The 16,755-nt window shown below is 33.9% G+C and overlaps 1 protein-coding gene across 2 annotated transcripts in view; it reads right to left on the bottom strand.

Annotated features, from left to right (window-relative positions):
* LOC140443479 (ras-GEF domain-containing family member 1B-like) overlaps positions 1-16,755 on the bottom strand; it is a 1,395,894-nt gene that overhangs the window by 811,431 nt on the left and 567,708 nt on the right. For both annotated transcript variants that reach the window (XM_072534788.1, XM_072534789.1), the window contains exon 2: positions 12,620-12,730. In XM_072534788.1, coding sequence (XP_072390889.1) covers positions 12,620-12,730 — 111 coding nt within the window. The remainder of the gene's footprint in view (positions 1-12,619; positions 12,731-16,755) is intronic.

The following is a 16,755-nucleotide window of genomic DNA, read 5'->3' as shown; positions in this document are numbered from 1 at the left end:
AGTATCTTGTGGAGCTTGTACTAAACTCTCCTCTTGTATAGGTTGTGTTTCTACTTCCACATCTTCTTCATTCTTTTTGGTTCTTGTACCTTTCTTTCCTTGAGACATTTTGAGACTTTACTTGTTCAAATATATTTAAAAATAAAATCTATAATTTTTTCTTTCTACTGATAATTAATTTAATTATATGAGAGCACTTATCTTCCCAAACTAATTCTTTTAAATAGAGAGCCCCACGTTGGGCGCCAAATTGTTATGATGTGTTTTTTGTTTGAATGATGAGCAATGAGTATTTTTAATAATATAGGGTTTTTATCGCGGTTCTCAAAGAATTAGCTTGTAAGTACTTTTTTAAATTATCTTTATTATAACTATTATGAAACACACATATATATCTAACTTAGCCAATGTAAATTTAAAATAAACTATCTTTAAATTGATATTCTTATAAAACTAATTAAATTCTATAGACAATGTAAAATTTAAACAAACTATCTTCAAAATTGAAATTGTTATGACACTAACTAAATTATATTAACAAAATTTTGTACCTTTCTTTCACTGAATGCCTAAATGAACTGTTTTCCACTATATAGATTCTAATCACCACTGAATGTCTTCGTACTTCAGTTATCCTTGTTTTTTGTGAAATTACTTTTTCCAATTATCAGCTTCTACCAATAATTTAAGATATAGTTTTCTTCACCAGCATTTATACACCACCAACCAAACCAGCAAACAGCATTTATATTTATTCTTCTTTTCAATATACCAATATCCAATTATTATAAGTTGATTTATACTAATCTCCAACCATAATATAATTTAATTTCTTCCAATATACTTTTTTTAATCTTCAATAATTATTTGTGTATAATTATAAATGTGCATTAAATTATATGCATAATTTTTAATCTTCATTTTACTCACTATATTAAACAATTGGACTATCTCCAACTAACTTTCATATTTCTTATTAAACTGCTTGACTGACTTACTAAAACTGTGAACAATTGACTTCACTAACTAATCTACTAACTTTCATAATAAACTGCTTGACTTCTGACTAAAAACTGCCGTCTTGAATCCAAATCACGGGTATTTATATCTTTTTGGATATTCCAGAATCATCTGGCAAGAGATCATGTTCCAATTTGTTCCATTACTTCTATATAGATGTTCTCGAAAAAATATCTGTTCCATCCACCGACATAATCATTATTCCAGAATGTTCGACCGTAAACAATGGTCACACTCTGCACTCTGGAGAATTCGTTAATGTTCCATTGATAATTTTGTTGACATTTAGGCTTTTCAGATCAGAATAAACATTCAAATTAGTAACTAACACTCTAATTTAATAAAATACACATTTCAAACAATATATTATTATAACCCCACTTTATATTCCCTATAATTCTTAATTTCTATCTGTCAATTACTTACTGTATAGTTGGTTGCCTAGGCACATGGCTCACTTAACTATATTTACAACATTAAAATACAACTTTTTACAATTATTATATGCTAATTTCTTAAAATGCCCTCACATAAATATATTTTTATAAAATTCTCTAGTATATAACTTATAAATTATTTTCTATAAACCCTAATCGTATCAATATATATATATATATATATATATATATATATATATATATATATAGATATATATATATATATATATATATATATATATATATATATATATATTGTTATGGATCAGTTTATCAATCAGAAATAGAATAAAGAGTTTTTTTATTATTTTAATATACCGCGGGCATATAAGTTAAAATACAACCCTGTACTTATTTGTAATATTTAGAATAAGAGAAGACATTGTTCCGTGACGGTACCCGGACGAGTTTTTCCTTAAAAGACTGAGTGAATAGTGAAAGGACAATGGAACCCGTATCATTATAGATTTAAGAATAAACTTGTAATTGTATTTTGCGGTGGGCATTTTTCGAAAGTAAATAAGAATTAGATTTAGATATGAGATAACAAGAATTTGGAAACTTATTTGATGGGGAATGAGAGAGTTGAGAAGGTTGTCTGGGGAAATTGAAAAGATTATTATGTTACCGGCAGACCAGAAGAGAAGACGTGTTTTCGTGTAGTCAATCTGAGTACCAGTGTTTTCGTTTGTTAGTGAAAAAGGTGGAAGCTGAGAGCAGATCAAAATCGAGAAGATTAATACCTCTTTTGAGTCTGCATAGTCCACGAGATATAATTGAGAAAGAAAGGAGAATTTATGAACAAAGAGTACCGGTCAAAAGAGGCTTGGGCTTGTGTTTTCGGAGGAGTAGTTTGCTGGTATGCGGTTTGGATCGATGCTGAGAACGGGAAAGATTTGATGGTAGCCGGACATAATCAATCAAGGAAGGAACTGGGTGTAAAAAAAATAAAGGTCAGTCAAATAATTTGAATGAAAGAAAATTTTAAGATATTCTAAAGATAAAATCAAATATAAGCATACGAACTAAGATTTCAAGTTTCAAAGAGTTATTTTTTTGTGAATAAATTACATTTTTATATGGTCATTTTTTTTTAGTAGATATTATTATAAAACAGATCAATAGATAGTTTGTAATTAAAATTAAATTTAGAGTATAGGAGTTTGTTGGGAAAGATAATTGCCCACAAAAGTTATTTATTAATATTCATCGTATTGCTTATTGAAAATAAATAATAATGTGTGTGCATATTTATGTTGTTTTAATGTTAGTTCCGTTTCCTGTTCTATCCCGATTATGAGCAACTAGGAGATACTGAACCCACTAGAAGAGATATATAAAGTAAACTGATTAAAGTAAAATAAAAAAGGCACCCTAAGAATTTTTAATAGTAATTGATTTGTATGACTCTGCATAAATTAGTGAATTAATTAATTAAATAATTGGATTAATTAAATTAGTGTTAATTAATAATAAAACATTATAAAGCAGATCACAACAATATATATATATATATATATATATATATATATATATATATGTATATATATATATATATATATGTATATATATATATATATATATATATATATATATATATACATATATATATATATATACATATATATATATATATATATATATATATATATATATATATATATATATATATATATATGTATATATATATATGTATATATATATATATATATATATATATATATATATATATATATATATATATATATAGAAAGAAATACTGGATATTATTGACTGTCGATATAAATAAACAACAGAGTTTATTAGAGATGCAGTCAGGATGTTTGGCCGCGATGTTACAGAAACATTTTTTTGACTTTTGGTCTAGCTTTCGGAATTGTTTTTATTCCTTCTTCAAGACATTGTCGTCGAGATTATTTATATAAAGCTACGACACTCAACATTAATAACACACATATAAAATATAACATATAAAATAACGAACAAAATACATTTTAAAATTTAGTTATTGATAGTAAAACTTCGTTTGTAACACTTTGCTGGACATGGCCTTCTGGAAAGGGAATCAGCGTTTATGTGGCTAACTCCGGCCCGGTGCTCAATCTTGAAATCGTATTCTTAGAGTCGTTCGTTCTGTCTCTGGCTCTCTGACCCTCTGGATTCTTAAACTGCATCAACCACTTAAGGGCGGCATGGTCGGTTCGGATTAAAAACTTCCTTTCGTAGAGGTATTGATAAAAGTGTTCTACTGATTTCACTACTGCTAGAAGTTCTATTCTCGTGACGCAATAATTCCGCTCAGGTTTTGAAAGAACTTTACTAAAATATCCAAGGACTGGTTCCTGTCCTCCTTGAATCTAAGACAGCACTCCTCCTATTCCCACATTACTTGCATCTGTATCTAAGATAAATTCTCCTTCTGGCAGTGGATACCCTAAAATTTGTGATGCGATTAAATGCTTTTTTAAGGTCTCAAAGGCATGGCAGTCTGTATTCCAGCGGTAATTTCTTGCTTCCTCTGTAAGTCGCGTTAATGGTTTAGCGATATCTGCAAACTTCTTAATAAACCTCTGGTAGTAAGTAAGTAGTCCAAGAAAATTTCTCACTTGATGTTTTTCCGTTGGTTCTGGCCATTCCTTAATGGAATCGATTTTTCCTTTATCCACGGCCACTCCTTCTTTACTGACTATATGAGCCAGATAATTTACTTTATCTTGAAATAGCTGGCACTTCTTGGGGTTTAACATCAATTGGGTAGCTTTAAGTCGATTAAAAACGTTTTCTAAATTCTTCAGATGATCTTCAAATGTCTCCCCCAAGACAATTATGTCATCTAGATAAACCAAGCATGTTTTTTAAGATAACCCCCTTAACACATTTTCCATAAGCCTCTCAAATGTCACATGAGCATTACAGAGTCCAAATGTATAACGTTGAATTGCCACAATCCAGATGCTGTGGTGAAGGCTGTCTTCTCTTTATCTACTGGGTCCATTTTTACCTGCCAGTATCCAGACTTCAAATCCAAAGTAGAAAACAATTTACTTTTAGCCAATGTGTCCAATGTGTCGTCGATCCGAGGCAGAGCATAACTATCTTTCTTGGTAACGTTGTTCAGCAAACAGTAATCCACACAGAACCTCGTCGTTCCGTCTTTCTTCTTAACCAGGACCACCGGAGAGACCCATGGGCTCGTAGAAGGTTCTATCACCCCGTCTTTCTTCATTTCCTGAACAATCGTTTCAGCTTCCTCTCTTTTCGCCTGTGGTAATCGTCGAGCTGTTTAACTAATTAGCTTAGCATTACCAACATCAATTTTATGCTTAACAACGGTAATTCTTCCCGTCTTTCTCCTTGCGGTAAGAAAATATCACACTGCCGAAGAAATTCCCTTAATTTCCTTTTCTCCATCTGATTTAGAGACTGTCCAGCAACTGCAACCATTTGGTCGAATTATGGATGTCACAGGTACACAAGTTCCTACTTTTGTCTCTTTCTTGATGGTCACTGGGTAGTCATTGACATTGATAAGTCTCACAGGTATTTCTTTAGCCGAAGTCACCAATTCCTTTCCAATTATGATTCCACGACCAACCTCGTCGTCATGGTTCTAAGGCTCCATCATAACAGGTGTCCCTTCGTCCACAATTCCCTGTAACCGCGCTAGTATGATCGTTTTGCTTCTCGCAGGTACGACTGTATCTTCTTTAACGGCTGCTTGCACAGTATTGTCATCATGTGGATAAAGAAATACCTCCTCGTTACCAACTTTGATTACCTTATTCTTAAAATCCAATTGGAATCTATGCATATTCATTACGTCCATTTCTAATATAACATCTTCTTCGATTTTAACAACTATAACAGTATGGATGAACTTTTCTGCTCCAATTCCTAATTGTACCTGGATTTCTCCATGAATGTTGGCATTTTCACCCGTAGCGGTCCGAAGTCGCAACCTCGTTGGTAACAGTTTCTTACGGCTGTTTATAACTGTCGGGCGTATAATGTTGGATAAGCATATTGTACTAATCTAGCAATATCTGCCTCAATTCTTGAAGAGCCTCGTCTCTCTTTTGTCTTCGATTTTTAAGCTGCGACTGATATATATGTTCCAAATGGCCATATCGCAAATTTAACCTCTTCTTAAGTTGTTTGAAATCATCCGTCTCCTCTACGGCTATGGTTTGAAGCACATCTAAGGCATCTCCTCGAAGAGAGATAGTCAGGTTTACAGCCTTTTCTTTTTCAGACCATCCCTTCGCTCTTGCACAGCTGATTTGAACTGTTTCATGTAGTTGTTCCATGACGATTTTCCGTCGAAAGTTGGGACTTTAACGGGAACAGAACCTCCACTTCCTGTAAATTTTGGCCGTGTTTCCAACTTACATTTCGTCTCGTCTTCTTTTGTCTCTACTGTAATTGGATTGTTTCCTCTCTCTGCTGTTCCTGTTTCCTCCACCTTCCTTTCCATCTCTTTCATCTTTCTAGATGAAGATATTCTATCATCGAGGGCAGACATCTCAGAAGTGACTTTAGAGCTGTTAGCAGAAACTTTGCTTTCCAGAGAAGAAATTTCGTTAGAAACTTTGTTTTCTAAACAAGCGATGTGGCCGGAAACTTTCGAAATATCGCCAGAAACTTTGTTCTCGAATGGGAAAAATTTATTACTAGACCTTTATAATTTTATCTGGAGTAACCGGGTTTTGTAGTAACTTGGTCCGAAGCAATAATACTACCACTTCTTAAACCTGAGAAATCCCGGACATCACCTGAGTCATATCGACCAATATCTTTAACAAATATTATATGTAAAGTGTTAGAGAAAATGTTAAATAAAATGCTGAGATGGTATTTAGAAAAACAAAAACTCCTTATTCCACAACAAAATGGATTTAGGCAAAATCGATCCACTATAGATAACCTAATAGACTTAGAGTCAGGAATACATGAAGCATTTGCAAATAAGTAAGATTGTATCGCAGTCTTTTTTAATATTAATAAAGCTTATGATAATGTCTGGCGATTCAATATCATATTAAAATTGCATAATTGGAATATCAGAGGCCATATGTTAAAATTTATTTCAAATTTTCTTCAATCTCGCAGCTTCATAGTTCGATCAGACAACGTTAACTCAGATAAAAAAGTTAAAGAGAACGGAGTAACACAAGGATCAGTTATACGGTCAATCCTTCTTCTATTAGCCATAAACGACATACTTCAACAATGCTCACCAATTGTTAAAGGAAGATTATACGCTGATGACTTAGTTTTACTTGCCAAAGAAAAAAACTTTACATCTATTCAAAAACATTTACAACAAACAATCAATCAGTTAGGATCAGAGTCTGGGACTATCGGATTACAATTTTCGCCGAAAAAAACTAAATGTATTTTAAATCATGAATGTGTTGCTTGTGTGAGTCCATTTCAAATAGGTAAAAGAAATAATTAGATTTACTCACAATCAATTTAATTTTACTACCAAAAAACGACCGGTTTCGCTTTCTAAAATTTGTACAAAGTAAATTAAATGCTAAAATTATAAAAATTCCATATTAGGGTGCTGTCTTATAAAAATATAGATCAAAAAAGTTATAAGTAGTAGTTATGCCAATATAACATGTCTGTGTTTATTAATATGCATAAAATTGATTTAGCAGACAAAGTAAAAACCCACAATCTCTTACCAATTTGTTCATGTTTGTTCCATCACATTCAAGTATACAAGGAAATGAAGAAGCAGATGAACTAGCCCGCTTAGCATCCTTGAGCCAGGACTCCATTCTTATTAATAAGGTTTCTTCAGATGACTTCAAGTAAAAAAAAAATATAAAGTGTTAAGTGCGTGGCAAAATAAGTGGAGTGGATCACAAAATAAACTCAAGGAAATCAAACAGTTAGTGAAACCGTGGCTCCAACCCACAGCGAATAGACACGACCAAGTGAGAATAACACGTTTGCGACTAGGGCACAGTAACTTTACTCATAAACACCTTTACGCGAACTGTGCCGCTAATGTGTGAAAATTATTAATTAACACTCTCCGAAGCATATACTAACTCAGTGCAAAACATATGAAGCAGCAAGAAAGAAGCACACTATCCCAAATAAGATAAAGGAAGCCTTAGGAAAAAACATAAACATTAAAAACACAATAAGTTATCTTGAAAACTCAGGACTGTATCAATTATAGTAATTTTGTCTAACTTTACCTGTATTATATTTTTTGGGTCACTAATAACCCTTGTGGTTACAGCGTAAATAAATAAAAAAAAATAACCATCTCTTTCTTGACTGTCAAATATTGTAATTTAATGAATTGTATTATAAACGGCCCAACACCAAAAGGTACAAATGGGTCTACTGATTAAGTAAAAAAAAATTTCTTTTAAAAAGTTATTCATCTTTAAAATTTTTTAGGAAAGAAAAAACCTAAACCTTTCTTTCGAAGCAGCAGGAGGATTTTTTGAAAAGACGACCTAATTTTAAATAGTTTAGAAATCTTCTTGTTTAGTGTTTGCCCAGGACATCTCTGTAAGTATTTCTTGATTTTTTTCGTAGTTAGTTCTCCCAGTTCCTCCCAAAAAAGGAATCCTCATCCACGACCTAATTCTCCAACCAAAACACGAGTAGTCGTTCGCAAACGTTTCAATTTATATTTGCTTACCCTATCTCCAAGCCCAGTGATTGTTCAGTCCCCCCTTTTAGCCCCCTATAAGCAAAATATATTGTTACAATTTTCACGGTAACCGTTTTGGATGAGGGTTTGTTTTATACTAAAGAGCTCGACGAGTTCATTTGCATCATCGCATAGGCGTATTCATCTAGAGACAAGGGTATTAACCTTCCGCCAGTAACGTGAATTCTTGTAACATAGTTGTAACGTCGGTCTACGACACCGACTTTTTTAATAATGAATATCTTAGGTTGTGATTTTCTGTTAATATTTTGATGTGACTAAATATTTAATATAACTATTGTTATGTTATTATTAATCTAATTTATTGTTTTTATTTATTATCAAAGGTTCTACACTAAGGTTCCAAGGTTCTAAGTTTATTTAAAGTCTTTATTTGTACAATATAACTAATTTATTTTACACTAATGATTATATAATTTATCTACGTGCGTTACATTTTAAAAAAACTCGACGCGATGTTCAAAAACTAACTAACTATTCCTTTAACTAAAATGTCTCATATATATAAATAATAGTTAGTTCTGAAATCATGGCAAGAATCGGTGACCTTCCATCAAAGGGACTCCATCAAAAGCAGGTTTTTTATCGGAGGAGACCCATCGGCCACTACCTGGGGTCTCCGCCGGCCGGTGTATGATCTAGAAAATACTTGAATAGAAAAGATATTAGTAATAAATATGTTTACAGTTCTGAGCCATACGATGCGTCATCATCTATCGTAACACTATATTTAAATATCAATATAGTCAGAAATAATCAATATTTATTTATTTTCGAGAAAAAAATGCACATTAAAAAAACTGGCTTCTTTCAGGTACTAACATAATTGACAAACAATTTACAAAAAGAAAGAAGCCGAGTTTTGCGGTTTTTCTTACTACTGCAGAACGTACATCTTCCATACACATTATTCTGGATAGGTTGATTTCTTGTCTGCATGCCAAATTTCCACTAACCTTATACGAATTGTTCTTGGAATATTTTGTTCTATGGCTCGTCTGCGAATCTGTTCGTCAATAAGTTGAAAACCTAAGTCTTCCAAAAAATTTCGTCTACGAATGCGTGTGTCTGTATTCGATTTGTATATAATGTAGGAATTTATCCCAGCGACATTCAAACAACTGTAAAAAATGACCATTGGCCAGAGACGGGTTGCTCTAGCGCAATTGTATGCCGTGCAGAGTTTGTCCACGACATCCACGCCACCTTTAGTCTTATTATAATCCATGATTATTTCTAGTTTACCCGTTGTATTATCAATATTGTCGTCGTAATGCATAATAGATAACACTAAAAAATTTTTACTTTTTTGGGGTACATACGATACAAGGGTATACTTCTCTTGAAACGCGAACATACTGGTTTTTTCTGGCCTTTGTTGTATTAGCACTAGAGGAATTTGAGATTTATTCTTTCGTAACGCTCCTATAACAGTTAGGCGATGTTCACGTTGAAGTAATCGCGCTAGCTAAACGATTGTAAAAAAATTATCCATGGTAACGTTCCTTCCTGTTCCCCAAATCGGTTTACACAGACGAGGTTCAAGTGACATATTTGACGTATCAACAAAATATTTTCCTGCTGGCTGTCCACAAACATATACTTCCATCTTGGACGTATAATACATCTCAGCGTCTGCTAAAGTATATATTTTTATACCGTAACGATTTGGTTTATTTGGTATGTAAACCCTGAATGAACATTTGCCGCGAAAGGCTTCTAACTTTTGATCTATCGTGTTATATGCTGAAAGATTGTAATGTTTCGGTAGATTAAAATTAAAAGCTTCAGAAATCTCACGTATCGCGGTCAACTTGTCGAATTTTTGCCTTTGTATGCTAGTACTTTAGTCATCGCACCGAATATGTCTTAAAATGAACTGGAACCTCTTTAGCGACATCGTAAGGCGATAAATCTTCATTGATCTTCCATTTGTTCTAAATAAATCATCAGCATTCTGATGATTGCTTTTGTTAGCGCCAGATATGTACAACAGCCTAAACAGAGCTTTTAATTCTATAAGATCAATTGGCCTAGCCGTTCTGTTATTGACAGTGTCATAGCGTTTCAATGTTATGAACTTATTGATGCATTCTACTATTTTTTCTAGAATATCTGTAGTGAAAAACATTTCCAAATCTCTTTTATCACAAATTTTTGCCTAATATCACCTTTTGGTCCTGCCAGATTGGGTAGAAGATTTTCAGTACGATTTCGAACGTTACGAATAAATTCATGATGTTTCCTCCCCCTTGTTTCATCTTTCCCAAACAAACGTGGTATGCGCGGTATAACTTCTACCGGTATATGATTTTCGACATATTCTTCATCACAGAAATCCTCCTTTGAATTGGTATTATTCTAGAACTTCTGAACGATCATCTTGCAAACTTGCGTCGTCATCTTCTGGTTCCGGTTTGGAATTAGCAACAATTTCGTCAAAAAGTTGTTGCACCTGATTTGTTCTCTTTCGTAAGCCATATTCACATACAACTCCTAAAATGAATATCTATTATTTAAACTGACTATGGACCAAAAACGACAAAAACTTACCATTGAGTATAACACAAATGGTAACCTCGGTCGCTTACACCGTCAGGTCGAATAACATATTAACTATATGCACTGGGCCACACATTTTTCAAGACTGAATAGCGTGATGAGGATTCGAAAGCTATCTGGCCGCGCGAACAAAACAATATGCGCATTTGAGTTTTAGCGCGAAAAATCTACTAAGTCGGTGTCAGGAACCGTACGTTACCACTCGAAGGTTAATGACTTTGTGAATGAATTTGTGAAGGTAAGTGGTGAGAGGTAACATGCAAGTACCGATTGGTATTTGCGGGTTTTTGATAAACATAATGATGAAAACCTTGGGATTGGTCTTTTTTTATGATAACGTCGAGAAACAGTAGGAATGGATCAGTTTCCACCTCCATCGTGAACTGGATACTAGGATGTATACTATTCAGATGGATTTGAAAAGACACCAAAGCATTTCTGCCGTGGGGCCAAATGACGTCAACGTATCGTAGCCAACATGTGGATTTGAGTATTGATGTGGATAGTGCTCCGGTCTTGAAGTCTTCCATAAAGATATTGGAAATTACTGAAGATAGTGGGGAGCCCATTGGGGCACCATTTATTTGTCTATAGATATATTTTGGAAAATAAGTGTCGGACATACAATGTTTATTGAGAGATAAGTGGTCTTGTTGGATACTCTATTTAGTTTTTAGAATGTTTAGGAATATTTGTAAAGAGTAAAACGATATCGAAACTTACTAAAATGCCTGTCGGTGAGATAGGGTACTGTGAGAAAAGTTCGCGCCAACCTCTGCGCCATCCACGCGCTAATCCCCACGCTAACTTCCACGTCAACCTTCACCCAAACCACGTCACCATCGACGGTATAAACGCAATACCAGTAATGCATTGGTTAGTGATCAGTGTAGTAGTGCCTGAGAGCTCGGAAGACTGAGATCTCGGAAGCCCTGAAGAAGACATCAAGACATTATTTGCGTTTTTATTTTCCCTGATGTGTTATTATTGAGCTTCACCAATATCTCTAGATGTATGAACTTTTTGATTACTTCGAAGTTTTATTCAGTGACAATTAATTAGATCTGCCTCAACATTTCTAGTTCTTGTGTTTGTTTTAGTCGGCATCAATTTGATTTATATGTAATTTCATTCGTTTTGCTCTCGCTAGTAGCCCGGTTAAAATTTCCGTGGTTCTCGCCCTGGTTCTTATTATAATGTCTACATCATCAGCATATGCTAAAATTTTGACTGATCTATTAAATATAGTTTCTCTGCTTCAAAATTAGCGTCTCGTACGACTTTTTCTAACGCTGTGTTAAAAAGCTGACACGGTAGCGGGTCTCTCTGCCTTAACCTCCTTAAATAAAGTTATAGTATCTAAATTTGAGTGTAAAGTATTGGTTGATTATTTACTGAACCAGTGGACTCAAATTTATATATCACACTGCGAATATTCCTCTCCAGAACACCCTTTTTCATAAAACAATTTTACACACGTGGTTTGCCCTATAACCATCCATGGTTATTTCACCACAGACTGAATAGAATAAAAAAAATAAATTTAATTTGACTATTAATAATGTTGACGTGGAGATTAGAAGATAAATATAAGTTAAGTCCGATGTAAAAGATTCTCAGTAATTGTTTTGAGCGATAAACTATGTCTATGTCATTGCCTTCATTAAATCAGCAAATTATTCTGTCCAAAGTTTTTAACAAAGAAGTAGTGTACACTCAATATAAAGAAGAGACTTAATATATTAAGAAAATGTGCCTTTTTCATATAAAACTACAACTAAACTACTAATTCTTAGAAAAAAATAACCCACCAGACCAACCAAGTAAGGTGTATGCGAAAAACTGTTCAACAAAACTTATAAAACGCAATTAAAAAAATACCAAATAAACTCACCTCTAGCTGCACACCAAACAAATCTCGTGATCGATCTGGCTTATTCCTAAGATTAACATTTTCTTCCGAGAGCACCTCTACTAAATTTGGTACATTTTCTATAGGGCTCATCTAAAACAAAATACATACAATGAGTATTATAAAAGCGTATTCATAGTTTTATAATTTTCTTTGCTATATTAATTTTATCATTATAAAGAATATCATATTAGGATAAAAACATAAATATGTTTCAATAGTGACTTTAAAAGAAATAAACAACAAAATATTAGTTGTGATGCAATTACAAATAGGCCGATTTTTTTTAAAGACGACACAATGCCGCCAAAATCTTCTGAACGTATAATAGTAAAAGATACATTTTAAAAGGGATCTAGCAAAATAAAAGATCCACACAAATAAAAAGTGACTAAAAACTATTCAAATAACTGTTACAATCATGAAAAATTTATCTTTATACATATTTAAAGATGTGTTTTTAGGTGGTATTAAATAATTAATTTTAATTAAAATTAAGTTTTTAATTTTTTTGACGTTTCGATTTCCAAGAAATCGTTTTAAAAAAATTAGAAATAAAAATTGTGAAAATGATCTTTAACATAATTTATTTTCTTTTGGCATTTCAATTTCCAATCCGGAAATTGTTTTCAACATTCTGAAATAAAAATTGTGAAAATTATCTTTAACCTGATTAAAGATCATTTTTAAATTTTTTATTTTAGATTTTTTTTTACACAACTTCATCACAATTAATTGTGATTTAATCCCATCAAAAAAATATCTGTGTTGAACATGCCACAAGAAAATAGTTAGAAAATTAGCAGAACTATTTTAAATTTATTTCAGTTTTACTCTAATGGTTTAAAATAGTATTTATGTAGTACCATTGTGAGGAAATGATTGACAGTTTTCATTAATACTATTCAAAATGTATGAACTTTCATGAAATATTTATAAAAAGGATTAAGTGGGCATGAATTTCTTCCTACTAATCGGTATTTTATTCCTCTAGTTAACTGTTTTCCCTTTCACTCTTTCCTACACTACACTACATCATCAGCATACATCAAGCACTACAGAATATTATCCTGTAGTTTCGCTGTTATTTGATCCAGAACTAAAGAGAATAAATAAAGACTAAGCACCGAGCCCTGGTGCAATCCTACTTTTACATGACATTTATCAGTCTCTCCCACATCTGTCCTAACACTAGTTGTTACTCCCTCATACATGTCTCTTACAGTCTTTACATATTCACCGGGGACTCCTTTCATATTGAGTGCCCACCACAAAATCTCCCGAGAAACACAATCATATGCTTTCTCAAGATCAATGAATACCATATGAGCGTTTGTTTCTTTATTCCTGTATTTTTCCATCAAGTACCCTACAATGAAAATTGCACCTGTTCTTGATTTGCCTTGCATAAAGCCAAACTGGTTATCGGATATTTCGGTTTCTTCACGTATCCGTCTGTCAATTACTCTTGCCCATATTTTCATGGTGTGACTAAGAAGTTTCATGGCCCTGTAGTTTGTATCTTGTTTTACATCTCCCTTGTTTTTGTAGACGGGTACTAATACACTACTTCTCCATTTGTCTGGCTTCTGTCCATAATTCTATTAAATAGACCTGTTAACTAATTTGTCCCTGTCTCTCCTAATGCTTTCCACACTTCCCCAGGAATATCATCTGGTCCAACTGCTTTTCCTTTCTTTATTTTTTGAATTGCTTGAGCCACTTTTTTGTTTGTTATTTCGGTCACCATTATCGTTACTGTCTCAGTTAACTCAACTGGTTGTCTGTCAAATCCTTTTTTTAATAAGGATCAGTCTAGAGTATTATGTATTTTTTAAAATTGTTTTTGATGGAATATTTTCACAGCAAACCTAATAAAATTTCACCTAATTTTTGTTGCAATGAATGTTTGGCACAAATACCAAATACCAGAAGAGTAGGATCATGACGGCGTAATTGTGGCCAACCCAAATGACAACAAGATAACCTTCACAAAGGGCAAAGTACTTGGAATATGCAAGCCAGTTGTAAGAGTGACCAGAATAGAAGAAAATATGCCAAGAGCCAGCAGTACACACCACATTTCCAGCGAACTGTTGGAAAATCTAAAAACCTCATCGGGCCATCTATACGAAGAGGAATACCAAAAAGCAGAATAGTTAATCGAAAACGAAAGTAACATCTTTAAAGAAAAAATACCTGGCCACACTGACTTAGTCCAACATAGGATACACACTGACAGCTTTAAACCCCTAAGGCAGGAACCAAGACGTACCCATTTGCAAAATAAAAAGACGCTTTTGATATTTTTAAAGATATGCGGAAGGAGAACGTCATTGAAGAGTCGAGTAGGCCCTGGTTTTCTCCAGTGGTGTTGCTAACTAAGGAAGATCCACTCTACCAATTTAAAGTGATGCCATTCGGATTGTGTAATGCACCTGCCATGTTTTACCAATTTATGGAGCTAGTACTTACATAAAAAACATGTCTGGTATACCTCGACGACATCAGAGTCATCGGGAACGATTTCGTTGAATACCTTGCCAATTTGAAAAAAGTTTTCACCAGACATAGGAATGCTAACCTAAATGCAAAAAAATGCGAGCTCTTCCAAGAAAAATTTAGTTTCATTGGAGATGTAATTATATCCTCAAGAGTTGCAGCAGACCCGGCAAAAAGAAAATCAGTACAAAAATGGCTCACACCAAGAAACAAAACACGATGTACGAAGTTTTCTTGGCCTTTACAGTTATTATTGTCGCTTCGTGAAAGATTTTGGAAAGACTACCAAACCAACCGGTAACCTGACTGAGAAGAAGCTGTCATTTGACGGGATATCAGATTGTCAGCTTCACCACACTCAAGCATAAATTGACAACGGGTCCAATTCTGACATATCCGAAAGAACAGGGTCTTTTTGCGCCTGATACGAATACTTCATAGAATACTTCCGTAAAACTCTTGGAAAAGCGGAAAAAAGTACTGTGTTACCAGAAAGGAGTTATTGGCGGTCGTTAAAGCAGTAAAACAATACCACTCATTCCTCTATGATAGAAGATTCTTGATAAGATTCGACCATCTCGCCTTGCAATGGCTCCGCAATTTCAAAACACGTCATGGAAATGCCCACTGCCTCTCGAGAAGATCATGCAACGTGAGGAACTACCGATTCTGCTAGCACCCAGAAGAATGTGAGTGCCAGCTTCTATAGTTGAAAACCATAGAGGACGAAAGTGACGAAGAAGCTCTAACCAAGATCTTAAAATAGCCCGTGTTTAGCTGGACAACAGAGCTAGGCCACAGTAGCAGAGATTACCAAATATGGGCAAGCAGTGAAGGGCTATTAGCTTCAGAGGAACTCCGTATGTTTGCGAGATGATACAGTTAAGTTTTGGATTAGATATTTGACACTACATTCTTCTTCTTCTTACGATGCCTATCCGTTCCGGATGTTGGCGATCAACATGGCTATCCTAACTTTGTTTGCTGCTATTCTGAATAGTCCGGTTGTCAATGTATTAAACCACTTTCTCAGGTTTTGAAGCCAAGATATTCTTCTTCTCCCTGGTCCTCTCTTTCCAAATACCTTGCCCTGAAGAATGAGTTGCAACAAGCCGTATCTCTGTTCATTCCTCATAACATGGACAAGATATTCTAGTTTGTGCTCTTTGATGGTGTTAATAATCTCGCATTCCTTGCCTATTTTATGTAGGACCTCAACATTAGTCACACGATCCACCCATGAAATTCTTAAAATACGTCTGTAACATGCCTCGAGTTTTCTTAAAGAAGCTTCGGAAAGTGTCCAGGCTTCTACTCCGTATAATAACGTAAAAAATACATAGCATCTAATGAGAGAGATTTTGGTAGCAAGTGGTAAATCGTGACATCTGAAAAGAGACTTCATCATTATGAACGCCGATCTCGCTTTCCCTATGCGTTGTTTTATTTCACTGGAGTGATCCCATTGGCTGTTAATGTTGGTACCAAGGTATGTGTAGCTGTTCACTCTGTCAATTGGATGTTGGTTAACCAACATACTACATAAACTTGACACTACATAAAGCGCTAAAATCGGCAACATTGCCTTGTACGAGGTAACTGTAATTCCCGATCTT

Source organism: Diabrotica undecimpunctata, chromosome 6 (assembly GCF_040954645.1).
Source record: "Diabrotica undecimpunctata isolate CICGRU chromosome 6, icDiaUnde3, whole genome shotgun sequence".
Classification (NCBI taxonomy): Eukaryota; Metazoa; Arthropoda; class Insecta; order Coleoptera; family Chrysomelidae; genus Diabrotica; species Diabrotica undecimpunctata.
This window is presented reverse-complemented; position numbering and strand designations above follow the sequence as displayed.